We start from the raw sequence: 13,868 nt of genomic DNA on the forward strand, positions 1-13,868 counted from the left end.
AATATTTTCAGATTTATATATCTGAAATTGTCTCTTATTTGCCTTTATTTTTTAATGATTTACTTTAAAAAGTAGATATTAAAATTAAAAGAAATAACTTTACAGTAAAATTCTATGAATTGTAAACATATTAATTTGTGTAACCATTTATGGGTGTAGGTACAGCGTAGTTCCACTACCCCAGGAAACTCCCTCCTGCCATTTCTTATCTTCATACCCTCTGCCCTCCCATCCTCCCATAACTTGTGGGAACTACTTGTTTGTTCTTCATTGCTGGTTGTTGTTTTTTTTTTCCCAAAATGTCATATAAATGGAATCATACAGCATGTAGTGTTTGGAGACTGGCTTCTTTTATTCAGCATTATGTCTTGAAGATTTCATTTAAGTTGTTGAATATGTGAGTTCAACAGTGGGTTCTTTCTTTTAAATTTAAATTTAAATTTTACTGAGATATAACTTGAAATAAAATATAGCCATTTAAAATGTATGGTTTAGTGACTTTTGATAAATGCATATACCCTGTAACCACCATCATACAATCAAGCATAGAATATTTTCATTACCCCTTGTGTCCCTTTGTAGACATTTCCCACCCCCATCCCCATTCCCAGACAGCTTCTAATCTGCTTCTTGTTACTCTTGTTTTGACTCTTCTAGAATTTCATATTACAATATGTACTCTTGTGTATGGTTTCTTCCACTTAGCATAATGTTTAATATTTGTCAGTGCTGATGTCTGTACCAGTAGTTCCATCTTTATTGCTAGGTAATATTTCATTGCATGGTGTATACTTTTGGTTATAACTTAGGAAACATATATTTTTCATTCTTTCTAAAATAGTACTGTCATTTTGTTTTAAGTAGATATAATAAAGCGTAGTACATTATGTAATGAAACTTTATTTCCTTTATACTGTTCTAGAATTGTAGTTCTTTTGATGTAATTATTCTTTTCCTAGCCCATTGCTATTTCAGTTAAGCAAGATTTAAAAAATATATATGTATAAATATATCAAGAATATTTGCTGGCTCTGGAATGTGAAAGTGAAATCTGATTTGTAATGAGCAATAAGTTTTTAAAATTAAGATTTATTTTACTGAATAGCATAAAATGCAGTCTACTTGGTTTCATTTCAAATATTAGTTGCTTTCTTTTACTTTACCTGAACTATGAAAGTGAATTGCTTTTCTACTATCTCTTTAACATTATTTTCTCTTTGAGCTGATCTAAGCAGGATTTTCCATTTTTAAAAAATAAAATTAATGAGAACTCTTTATTTTGACAGGCCTTTGGAAATGCAAAGACAGCTCATAATAACAATTCAAGTCGTTTTGGCAAGTTTATTCAAGTAAATTACCAAGAAACAGGCACTGTACTTGGGTAAGTAGCAGTAGCAGGCTTTGGAGCATGTTTATATTTTTGCCATTGCCCCTTCATAAACCATAGGTTGTTCATTTGCTTTTTAATGAGAATAGTGACATTAGTGTTTATATTAAATTTTTTTCTTCTCAATTATTTCTTTCTTTTGGAAAAGTTCAAACCTGAGAAAAGTTCTAGAATAGTGTAACCCCCATACACCCTTAACTTAGATTTATAAGTTTTTAACAATTATATGCATTTGCTTTATCTTTCTATATTATTTGTACATTCATTTTTAAAAAATTGTTTTTGAGTAAGTTGGGCAGGTAACTTGACCCCCTAATTACTGTATTTCCTAAAGCAACCACAATGACATTTTCCTTACTTAATACTATTTTTTTAAAATATCTTTATTGGAGTATAATTACTTTACAATGTTGTGTTAGTTTCTGCTGTACAACAAACTGAATCAGCTATATGTATACATATATCCCCATATCCCCTCCCTCTTGAGCCCTAATACTATTTTATACTTAAGATATTTAATTTTGTCATAATAATAATTCTTATTATACAGTCTGTGATCAGAGTCCTCTGGTTGTGCCAGCAATATTCTTTATAACTTTAAAAAAATTAATAGACTATTTTTAGAACAGTTTTAGGTTTATGACAAAAATGAATAGACAGTACAGAGAGTTCCCATATACCTCTTCACCCTATCCCCCAGTTTCCCCTCTTAATAATATCTTGCATTAGTGTATTCCATTTGTGTTGTACCTGGAATGGGCTTTGATAAATGTATAAAGGTATGTATTCACCATGACAATATTATATGGAATAGTTTCACTGCCCTAAAAATCCCTGTGCTCCACCTGTTCATCCCTTCCCACCCACTAACCTTTGGCAACCACTGATCTTTTCACTGTCTTAATAGGTTTGCATTTTCCAGAATGTCACATGGTTGGAATTATATAGTATATAGCCTTTACAGATTGGATTCTTTGCTCCTTAGCAATAGGCATTGAAGGATCTTTCATGTCTTTCATGGCTTGGTTTTATTGGACTAATAAATTTTTGGATAATGGACATCTTTATGCTTTTTAGAAGTGTTTTTTAGTTTTTTTATGTTTCTTGTTGAGTTTATTCCTAAGTATCTTATTTTTAATGTTTTGTTGTTATTAAAAGTGTGATTTTTCTCTTGCATTATATCTTCTGAAATTGCACATTATTTGTATATGTGAAGGCTACTGATTTTTATATTAATTTTATATCTTGTTATAACTTGAGTTTATATTGTTTATATTGTTTATATTAGTTTTACTGTTGTTTCTCTTAACATTTCTAGGTGTATTATCATATCTGCATAAATAAATACTTTAACTTTTTTTCCTGTTCCTTATATCTCTGATTATTTTCTATCTTGTCTGATTACATACCTCCTATACTGTGATAATATTGTTTTAGACCTTTGTGTGAATGCCTTTAATCTTCTTCACTAAGTAAAATACTGGCTTAAGGACATTTTATTGTGTTAATGAATTAAACATTGATTTTAATTTTCTTTGAGTGTTTTTGCCAGTAATGGCTATTGTATTTTATGAAAGGCCTTTTTGGCATCTATGGAAATTAGTTTGATCTTCATTTTTGGATCTATTAATATTATCATTATTTTGCATTCCTGGGGAAAGAAAATCTCACTTGGTCAATACAAAGACTCAAACACCCACAGACATACACACACAGACATATTTATACACATACGTATGTAAACTGGTTGTTGTGTTCTGCTTGCTAGTTTTTATTTATGATTTTTGTATCCATATTAATAAGTGCTATGTACTCACCCTCTATGTGAGTTCTTCCTTACGTCCTTTCTCCTTCTTGGATTGAATCTTATGTGTCTCTCTTGGTACATCCATAATATTCTGGTCATTGCTGTAAAATAAACCCTATCAATTCAGCATGATAGCTGCTAGTTTACCTATTTTTTCCACTAGTTTGTAAGCCCCTTGAGGACAGGTAGTGTATCACTTACTTCTGTTTGCATCTGTCTGTATTTGAACAATGCTTTAGCACAGTGCCCAGTTAATGAATACTTACTGAGTAAATTGGTAAATAATAAACTTATTTACCAGAATTTATTCCAGAATGTGGCAACAGCATGGATATATAAAAAAGTATATCTTTGAGCCTTATTTAGTAGTCTGGTCAAACTATAATATCTGAAAGAATGTCCAGTGGTATTGAGCCTAGAAAGAAAGTAAAGTCTTTGTCACAGGAGGGTGACAAAAAATGTACAGTGGTATTGAGCCTGGAAAGAAAGTAAAGTCTTTGTCACGGGAGGGTCTTATGTGCCATGTTTTGAACTTCTGACTTTATTTTGCTTTATTGAAAGAAAAAAAAAAAAAGACCTAGGAGTTTATGAACTTAATGTGGATGACACTAAGAGTGTCCATGACACAATTATAGCGGTAAATGTACTCTGGAAGGCAGCTATGCTCACCACTATACCACCAACACCAGTGGTACATGTACTCTGGATAGTATTCTTTATACTTTTGCATCTTCTCTGATAAAATATTTATCTACCTTATATTAAACATTATTATTTATATCAATCAATTTTATTTTTCTTCTAGTGCCTATGTTGAAAAGTATCTACTGGAGAAGTCCAGACTCGTTTATCAAGAGCATAATGAACGGTACATATTTTAATTTGTGTAATTAGATCGAGTTAACGTTTGTATCATGTAGATTGACTTTTCAGATCTTTGTATATTATGACCTTTAATTCAGTTTATACCATGTATAACTTTATATATAATTGCTATTTCTCTCATGGGCAGAATATTATACTTTTTAAGAAGCTGCTAGGAGGTCTTTTTTTTTAATGGGTATATAGAAATGTTGTCCTTTCTAAATTCTAGGCAAACCAGCAGAACAGGAAAATAGTGGTATCTCAGGTGGTATTGTTTTGTGAGCGTTTTGCCTTTGGACCTTTTGTCACGTCTTGGTATTCTTTCTCTAATTTGAGAAAAGTTTTTAATAAAGCTCCTAATTTCATTGTAATCTTTGAGGTATATGGAATTTCAGAGATGACATATATGTAACTTTCTTTAGGTGAGGAAGCCAAATATCAGAGAGGTAAATGATTTGCTTCATGTTATAATGAGACAAAATGAAGAGCCAGAGTTTGAAGTTAAACAAACCTATATTCAAATATTGGATATGCTTTTGGCATCTCACCTAACTTCTCTGCTTCTTAGATACTTTTTCTCATTTTACAGATGGAAAACTATCCTAAAGTTGTTTAGAGGATTAAATGAAATAATGTTATAAAATGCTCAGTGTAGTCCTTATATATAATAAAATTTCATTAAACATTATCATTAATTACCTGCAAGCTTAGGACTAGAACTCAGACTTTTCTGTTAATTTTTTTGTGGCTAGCTGATGAGGAAATCTGAATTAGAGATGTTTCAGAATGAAGGGAAGAGAGTTTGGGGAAGAGAATAGTCTCCTAAAGACTTGCAGAGCTAACAGATACTGCTATTAGAAGGTTATTAGTAACTTTTTCTAACACATTTTAATAGAGTGGTAGTGATATAAGCCTGGTTTCCTTGGTTTTGAAGAATCAACGACAGGAGAATATCCAGAGTTTATATAAACTGATTCTCTGTTACCTTGCTAGATTTGATTTGTAGATGTATGTATAATCCTTATTACATGTTGCTGGATTTGGCTTGCTAGTATTTTTTTTTAAACATTTTTATTGGAGTATAATTGCTTTACAATAGTGTGTTAGTTTCTGCTATATAACAAAGTGAATGAGTTATACGTATACATATATCCCCATATCTCTTCCCCCTTGCATCTCCCTCCCTCCCACCCTCCCTATCCCACCCTTCTAGCTAGTCACAAAGCACTGAGCTGATCTCCCTGTGCTATGCGACTGCTTCCCACAAGCTATCTGTTTTACATTTGGTAGTGTATATATCTCCATATATCTCCATATATACACTACCACTCTCTCACTTTGTCCTAGCTTACCCTACCCCCTCCCCCTCCCCCTTCTCCTCAAGTCCATTCTCTAGTAGGTCTGCGTCTTTATTCCCGTCTTGTCCCTAGGTTCTTCATGACCATTTTTTTTTTTTAGATTCCATATATATGTGTTAGCATACGGTATTTGTTTTTCTCTTTCTCACTTACTTCACTCTGTATGACAGACTCTAGGTCCATCCACCTCACTACAAATAACTCAATTTCATTTCTTTTAATGACTGAGTAATATTCCACTGTATATATGTGCCACATCTTCTTTATCCATTCATCCGATGATGGACACTTACGTTGCCTCCATGTCCTGGCTATTGTAAATAGAGCTGCAGTGAACATTGTGGTACATGACTCTTTTTGAATTCTGGTTTTCTCAGGGTATATCCCCAGTAATGGGATTGCTGGGTCGTATGGTAGTTCTATTTTAAGTTTTTTAAGGAACCTCCATACTGTTCTCCATAGTGGCTGTATCCATTTACATTCCCACCAACAGTGTATGAGGGTTCCCTTTTCTCCACACCCTCGCCAGCATTTATTGTTTGTAGATTTTTTGATGATGGCCATTCTGACCAGTGTGAGATGATACTGCATTGTAGTTCTGATTTGCATTTCTCTAATGATTAATTATGTTGAGCATTCTTTCATGTGTTTGTTGGCAATCTGTATATCTTCTTTGGAGAAATGTCTATTTAGGTCTTCTGCCCATTTTTGGATTGGGTTGTTTGTTTTTTTGATATTGAGCTGCATGAGCTACTTGTAAATTTTGGAGATTAATCCTTTGTCAGTTGCTTACTTTGCAAATATTTTCTCCCATTCTGAGGGTTGTCTTTTGATCTTGTTTATGGTTTCCTTTGCTGTGCAAAAGCTTTTAAGTTTCATTAGGTCCCATTTGTTTATTTCTGTTTTTATTTCCATTTCTCTAGGAGGTGGGTCAAAAAGGATCTTGTTGTGATTTATGTCATAGAGTGTTCTGCCTATGTTTTCCTCTAAGAGTTTGATAGTGTCTGGCCTTACATTTAGGTCTTTAATCCATTTTGAGTTTATTTTTGTGTATCGTATTAGGGAGTGTTCTAATTTCATTCTTTTACATGTAGCTGTCCAGTTTTCCCAGCACCACTTATTGAAGAGGCTGTCTTTTCTCCAGTGTATATTCTTGCCTCCTTTATCAAAGATAAGGTGACCATATGTGCATGGGTTTATCTCTGGGCTTTCTATCCTGTTCCATTGATCTATATTTCTGTTTTTGTACCAGTACCATACTGTCTTGATTACTCTAGCTTTGTAGTATAGTCTGAAGTCCAGGAGTCTGATTCCTCCAGCTCTGTTTTTCTTTCTCAAGATTGCTTTAGCTATTCGGGGTCTTTTGTGTTTCCATACAAATTGTGAAATTTTTTGTTCTAGTTCTGTCAAAAGTCCCAGTGGTAGTTTGATAGGGATTGCATTGAATCTGTAGATTGCTTTGGGTAGTAGAGTCATTTTCACAATGTTGATTCTTCTAATCCAAGAACATGGTATATCTCATCCATCTATTTGTATCATCTTTAATTTCTTTCATCAGTGTCTTATAATTTTCTGCATACAGGTCTTTTGTCTCCTTAGGTAGGTTTATTCCTAGGTATTTTATTCTTTTTGTTGCAATGGTAAATGGGAGTGTTTTCTTAATTTCACTTTCAGATTTTTCATCATTAGTGTATAGGAATGCAAGAGATTTCTGTGCATTACTTTTGTATCCTGCTACTTTACCGAATCCATTGATTAGCTCTAGTAGTTTTCTGGTAGCATCTCTAGGATTCTCTATGTATAGTATGTCATCTGCAAACAGTGATGCTTTACTTCTTCTTTTCTGATTTGGATTCCTTTTATTTCTTTTTCTTCGCTGATTGCTGTGGCTAAAACTTCCAAAACTATGTCGAATAATAGTGGTGAGAGTGGGCAACCTTGTCTTGTTCCTGATCTTAGTGGAAATGGTTTCAGTTTTTCACCATTGAGGATGATGTTGGCTGTGGGTTTGTCATATATAGCCTTTATTATGTTGAGGTAAGTTCCCTCTATGCCTACTCTCTAGATGGTTTTTATCATAAATGGGTGTTGAATTTTGCTGAAAGCTTTCTCTGCATCTGTTGAGATGATCATGTGATTTTTCTCCTTTTGTTTGTTAATATGGTGTATCACATTGATTGATTTGCGTATATTGAAGAATCCTTGCATTCCTGGGATAACCCCACTTGATCATGGTATATGATCCTTTTAATGTGCTGTTGGATTCTGTTTGCTAGTATTTTGTTGAGGATTTTTGCATCCATGGTCATCAGTGATATTGGCCTGTAATTTTCTTTCTTTGTGACATCTTTGTCTGGTTTTGGTATCAAGGTGATGGTGGCCTCCTAGAATGAGTTTGGGAGTGTTCGTCCCTCTGCTGTATTTTAGAAGAGTTTGAGAAGGATAGGTGTTAGCTCTTCTCTAAATGTTTGATAGAATTCGCCTGTGAAGCCATCTGGTCCTGGGCTTTTGTCTGTTGGAAGATTTTTAATCACAGTTTCAATTTCAGTGCTTGTGATTGGTCTGTTTATATTTTCTATTTCTTCCTGGTTCAGTCTCAGAAGGCTGTGCTTTTCTAAGAATTTGTCCATTTCTTCCAGGTTGTCCATTTTATTGCTATATAGTTGCTTGTAGTAATCTCTCATGATCGTTTGTATTTCTGCAGTGTCAGTTGTTACTTCTCCTTTTTCATTTCTCATTCTATTGATTTGAGTCTTCTCCCTTTTTTTCTTGATGAGTCTGGCTAATGGTTTATCAATTTTGTTTATCTTCTCAAAGAACCAGCTTTTAGTTTTATTGATCTTTGCTATCATTTCCTTCATTTCTTTTTCATATGTTTCTGATCTGATCTTTATGATTTCTTTCCTTCTGCTAACTTTGGGGATTTTTGTTCTTCTTCCTCTAATTGCTTTAGGTGCAAGGTTAGGTTGTTTATTTGAGATTTTTCTTGTTTCTTGAGGTAGGATTGTATTGCTATAAACTTCCCTCTTAGAACTGCTTTTGCTGCATCCCATAGGTTTCGGCCATCATGTTTTCATTGTCATTTGTTTCTAGATATTCTTTGATTTCTTCAGTGATCCATTGGTTATTTAGTAGCGTATTGTTTAGCCTCCATGTGTTTGTATTTTTTACAGTTTTTTTCCTGTAATTGATATCTAGTCTCATAGCGTTGTGGTTGGAGAAGATACTTGATACGATTTCTATTTTCGTAAATTTACCAAGGCTTGATTTGTGACCCAAGATATGATCTATTCTGGAGAATGTTCCATTAGCACTTGAGAAGAAAGTATATTCTGTTGTTTTTGGTTGGAATGTCCTATAAATATCAATTAAGTCCATCTTGTTTAATGTGTCATTTAAAGCTTGTGTTTCCTTATTTATTTTCATTTTGGTTGATCTGTCCATTGGTGAAAGTGGGGTGTTAAAGTCCCCTACTATGATTTTGTTACTGTCAATTTCCCCTTTTGTGGCTGTTAGCATTTACCTTAAGTATTGAGGCTCTCCTATGTTGGGTGCATAAATATTTACAATTTTTATATCTTCTTCTTGGATTGATCCGTTGATCATTATGTAGTGCCTTCTTTGTCTCTTGTAATAGTCTTTACTTTAAAGTCTGTTTTTTCTGATATGAGAATTACTACTCCAGCTTTCTTTTGATTTCCATTTGCATGGAATGTCTTTTTCCATCCCCTCACTTTCAGTCTGTATGTGTCTCTAGGTCTGAAGTGGGTCTCTTGTAGACAGCATATATACGGGTCTTGTTTTTGTATCCATTCAGCCAGTGTATGTCTTTTGGTTGGACCATTTAATCCATTTACATTTAGGGTAGTTATCGATATGTATGTTCCTATTACCATTTTCTTAATTGTTTTGGATTTATTATTGTAGGTCTTTTCCTTCTCTAGTGTTTCCTGCCTAGAGAAGTTCCTTTAGCATTTGTTGTAAAGCTGGTTTGGTGGTGCTGAATTCTCTTAGCTTTTGCTTGTCTGTAAAGGTTTAAATTTCTCCATCAAATCTGAATGAGATCCTTGCTGGGTAGAGTAATCTTGGTTGTAGGTTTTTCCCTTTCATTACTTTAAATGTGTCCTGCCACTCCCTTCTGGCTTGCAGAGTTTCTGCTGAAAGATCAGCTGTTAACCTTATGGGTATTCCCTTGTATGTCATTTGTTGCTTTTCCCTTGCCGCTTTTAATAATTTTTCTTTCTATTTAAGTTTTGATAGTGTGATTAATATGTGTTTTGGTGTCTTTCTCCTTGGATTTATCCTATATGGGACTCTCTGTGCTTCCTGGACTTGATTGACTATTTCCTTTCCCGTATCATGGAAGTTTTGGACTATAATCTCTTCAGATATTTTCTCAGTCCCTTTCTTTTTCTCTTCTTCTTCTGGGACCCCTGTAATTCAAATGTTGGTGCATTTAATGTTGTTCCAGAGGTCTCTGAGCCTGTCCTCAATTCTTTTCATTCTTTTTTGTTTATTCTGCTCTGCAGTAGTTATTTCCACTATTTTATCTTCCAGGTCACTTATCTGTTCTTCTGCCTCAGTTATTCTGCTATTGATTCCTTCTAGAGAATTTTTTTTTTTTTAAGTTGGGCTTATCCTTTTTATTATTTATTTATTTATTTATTTATTTATGGTTGTGTTGGGTCTTCGTATCTGTGCCAGGGCTTTCTCTAGTTGTGGCAAGCGGGGGCCACTCTTCATCGCGGTGCGCGGGCCTCTCACCATCGCGGCCTCTCTTGTTGCGGAGCACAGGCTCCAGACGCGCAGGCTCAGTAATTGTGGCTCACGGGCCCAGTTGCTCCGCGGCATGTGGGATCTTCCCAGACCAGGGCTCGAACCCGTGTCCCCTGCATTGGCAGGCAGATTCTCAACCACTGCACCACCAGGGAAGCCCCCTTCTAGAGAATTTTTAATTTCATTTTTTGTGTTGTTCTTCATTGTTTGTTTGTTCTTTAGTTCTTCTAGGTCCTTGTTCAACGTTTCTTATATTTTCTCCGTTCTATTTCCAAGATTTTGGATCATCTTTACTACCATTACTCTGAATTCTTTTTCTGGTAGACTGCCTATTTCCTCTTCATTTGTTAGGTCTGGTGGGTTTTTACCTTGTTTCTTCATCTGCTGCATATTTCTCTGTCTTCTCATTTTGCTTTACTTACTGTATTTGGCGTCTCCTTTTCGCAGGCTGCAGGTTCGTAGTTCCCGTTGTTTTTGGTGTCTGCCCCCACTGGGTAAGGTTGGTTCAGTGGCTTGTGTAGACTTCCTGGTAGAGGGGACTGGTGCCCGTGTCCTGGTGGCTGGAGCTGAATTTTGTCTTTCTGGTGGGCAGGGCCACATCCGGTGGTGTGTTTTGGGGTGTCTGTGAACTCACTATGATTTTAGGCAGCCTCTTTGCTAATGGGTGGGGTTGTGTTCCTATCTTGCTGGTTGTTTGGCATGGGGTGTCCAGCACTGTAGCTTGCTGGTCGTTGAGTGGAGCTGGGTCTTAGCATTGAGACGGAGATCTCTGGGAGAGCTCTCACCGATTGATATTATGTGGAGCTGGGAGGTCTCTGGTGGACCAATGTCCTGAACTCGGAACTTGGCTCTCCCACCTCTGAAGCTCAGGCCTGACACCCAGCCGGAGCACCAAGACCCTGTCAGCCACACGGCTCAGAAGAAAAGGGAGAAAAGGAAAGAAAGAAAGAAAAAATAAAATAAAATAAAGTTATTAAAGTAAAAAAATTTTAAAAAACTATTAAAATAAAAATTAAAATAGTAATAAAAAGAAAAGCAGAGAGCAACCAAACCAGTAAACAAATCCACCAATGATAACAAGTGCTAAAAGCTAAACTAAGATAAACATATAAATCAGAAACTAGTCAGTTGTGTACAGCAAACCCCTGGTCTACAGTTGCTTCCAAAGTCCACTGCCTCAATTTTGGGATGATTTGTTGTCTCTTCAGGTATTCCACAGATGCAGGGTACGTCAGGTTGATTGTGGAGATGTAATCTGCTGCTCCTGAGGCTGCATGGAGAAATTTCCCTTTCTCTTTGTTTGCACAGCTCCTGGGGTTCAGCTTTGGATTTGTCCCTGCTTTTGAATGTAGGTTGCCCTCTGACGTCTGTTCTTCGTCCAGTTGAGGGGCGGTTAAAGTAGCGACTGATTAGGAGGCTGTGACTCACTCAGGCCGGGGGGAGGGAGGGGTACGGAATGTTGGGTGAGCTTGAGGTGGCAGAGGCCGGCGTGATGTTGCAACAGCCTGAGGCATGCTGTGTGTTCTTCTGGATAAGTTGTCCTTGGATCACAGGACCCTGGCAGTGGTGGGCTGCACAGGCTCCCGGGAGGGGAGGTGTGGATAGTGACCTGTACTTGCACACAGGCTTCTTGGTAGCTGCAGTAGCAGCCTTAGCGTTTCATGCCCGTCTCTGGGGTCTGCGCTGATAGCCGCGGCTCGTGCCTGTCTCTGGAGCTCCTTTAAGCGGTGCTCTTAATCCCCTCTCCTCTCACACCCCGAAACAATGGTCTCTCGCCTCTTAGGCAGGTCCAGAGTTTTTCCCAGACTCCCTCCCGGCTAGCTGTGGCGCACTAGCCCCCTTCAGGCTGTGTTCACGCAGGCAACCCCAGTCCTCTCCCTGGGATCTGACCTCCGAAGCCCGAGCCTCAGCTCCCAGCCCCCACCCGCCCTGGTGAGTGAGCAGACAAACCTCTCAGGCTGGTGAGTGCTGGTCAGTGCCGATCCTCTGTGTGGGAATCTCTCCGCTTTGCCCTCTGCACCCCTATTGCTGTGCTCTCCTCCTTGGCTCCGAAGCTTCCCCTTCCCCACCCCCTGTTTCCAGCAGTGAAGGGGCTTCCTCGTGTGTGGAAACGTTTCCTCCTTCATGGCTCCCTCCCAGAGGCACAGGTCCCATTCCTATTCTTTTGTCTCTGTTTTTTCTTTTTTCTTTTGCCCTACCCAGGTACGTGGGGGGTTTCTTGCCTTTTGGGAAGTCTGAGGTCTTCTGCCAGCATTCAGTAGGTGTTCTGTAGGAGTTGTTCCACATGTAGATGTATTTTTGATGTATTTGTGTGGAGGAAGGTGATCTCCACATCTTACTGCTCTGCTATCTTGAAGGTCCTCTCTGCTATTTATTTCTTAATGCTTAATTGAATGTCGTTTAGTTTCCTTTCATTTCAGCCAGAAAAACTCCCTTTATCATTTTTTATGGAGCCCATCTGTTAGCTCTGAAGTATATTAAGTTTTGTTTATCTGGGAATATCCTAACTTCTCCTTTATTTTGGAAGGATAGTTTTGCTGAATATATAATTCTTGATTTTTTTTTTCTTTTAGTACATTGAATCTGTTTTCTTTCCATGGTTCCTGATGAGAAATCAGGTGGTAATCTTTTATTACGATACCTTGATGAGGTATTTCTCTCATGGTGCTTTGAAAATTTTGTCGTGTTTCAACAGTTTTAATTTGTCTAGGTGTGGATCTCTTTGAGTTTTTCCCTCCTGGAGTTCATTGAGTTTCTTGGATGTACAGATTAATATTTTTCATCAAATTTTGGGGAGTTTCTGGTCATGTTTTTCAAATATTCTTTCTGCTCTTTTCTTTCTTCTCTTTTTGGGGCTCCCATTGTGCATATTTTGGTGTTCTATATTGTGCATGTGTTGGTGTCTGCTTAATAGTGTCCCACAGATCTCTGAGGATGATAATTTTTCTTCATTTACGGTTCTTTCTCTTCCTCAGACTAACTAGCCTTAACTGGCCTTTCTTCAAGTCCACTGATTCCTTCTTCTGCTTGCAAATCTGCTTTTGAGCTCCTCTAGAGAGTTTTTCATTTTAGTTATTATACTTTTCAACTCCGAAATTTCTTTTTTGATTATTTTTATAAGTTCTGTATACTTATTGAGAGCTTCTATTTGATGAGACAGCATTCTCATACTTTAGTTCTTTAAAAACATGGTTTCCTTCAGTTCTTTGAATGTATTTAAAACAGCTGATTAAAAGCCTTATCTAGTAAGTCTAATGTCAGGACCTCCCCAGGAACAGTAATTATTGAATGTTTTTTCTCCTTTGTATGTGATATACTTTCTTTGTTTGTTTGTTTTAAATAAATAAATACATTTATTTATTTATTTCTGGCTGCATTGGGTCCTCGTTGCTGCGTGCGGGCTTTCTCTAGTTGCGGCCAGGGGGGCTACTCTTGGTTGCGGTGCGCGGGCTTCTCATTGCAGTGGCTTCTCTTGTTGTGGAGCATGGGCTCTAGGCGCCCAGGTTTCAGTAGTTTTGGCATGCGGGCTTCAGTAGTTGTGGCTCGCGGGCTCTAGAGTGCAGGCTCAGTAGTTGTGGCACACGGGCTTAGTTGCTCCGCGGTATGTGGGATCTTTCCGCCCCAGGGTTTGAACCCGTGCCCCTGCATTAGCAGGTGGATGCCTAACCACTGCGCC

The 13,868-nt window shown here is 37.1% G+C and overlaps 1 protein-coding gene across 12 annotated transcripts in view; it reads left to right on the top strand.

Moving 5' to 3' along the window:
• Positions 1–13,868, top strand: part of MYO9A (myosin IXA) — a 283,465-nt gene that overhangs the window by 55,648 nt on the left and 213,949 nt on the right. For all 12 annotated transcript variants that reach the window (XM_057541959.1, XM_057541957.1, XM_007197776.2 and 9 more), the window contains 2 exons: positions 1,287–1,381; positions 4,000–4,062. In XM_057541959.1, the coding sequence (XP_057397942.1) occupies positions 1,287–1,381; positions 4,000–4,062 (158 nt within the window). The remainder of the gene's footprint in view (positions 1–1,286; positions 1,382–3,999; positions 4,063–13,868) is intronic.

This window comes from Balaenoptera acutorostrata, chromosome 3, assembly GCF_949987535.1.
Source record: "Balaenoptera acutorostrata chromosome 3, mBalAcu1.1, whole genome shotgun sequence".
NCBI lineage: Eukaryota > Metazoa > Chordata > Mammalia > Artiodactyla > Balaenopteridae > Balaenoptera > Balaenoptera acutorostrata.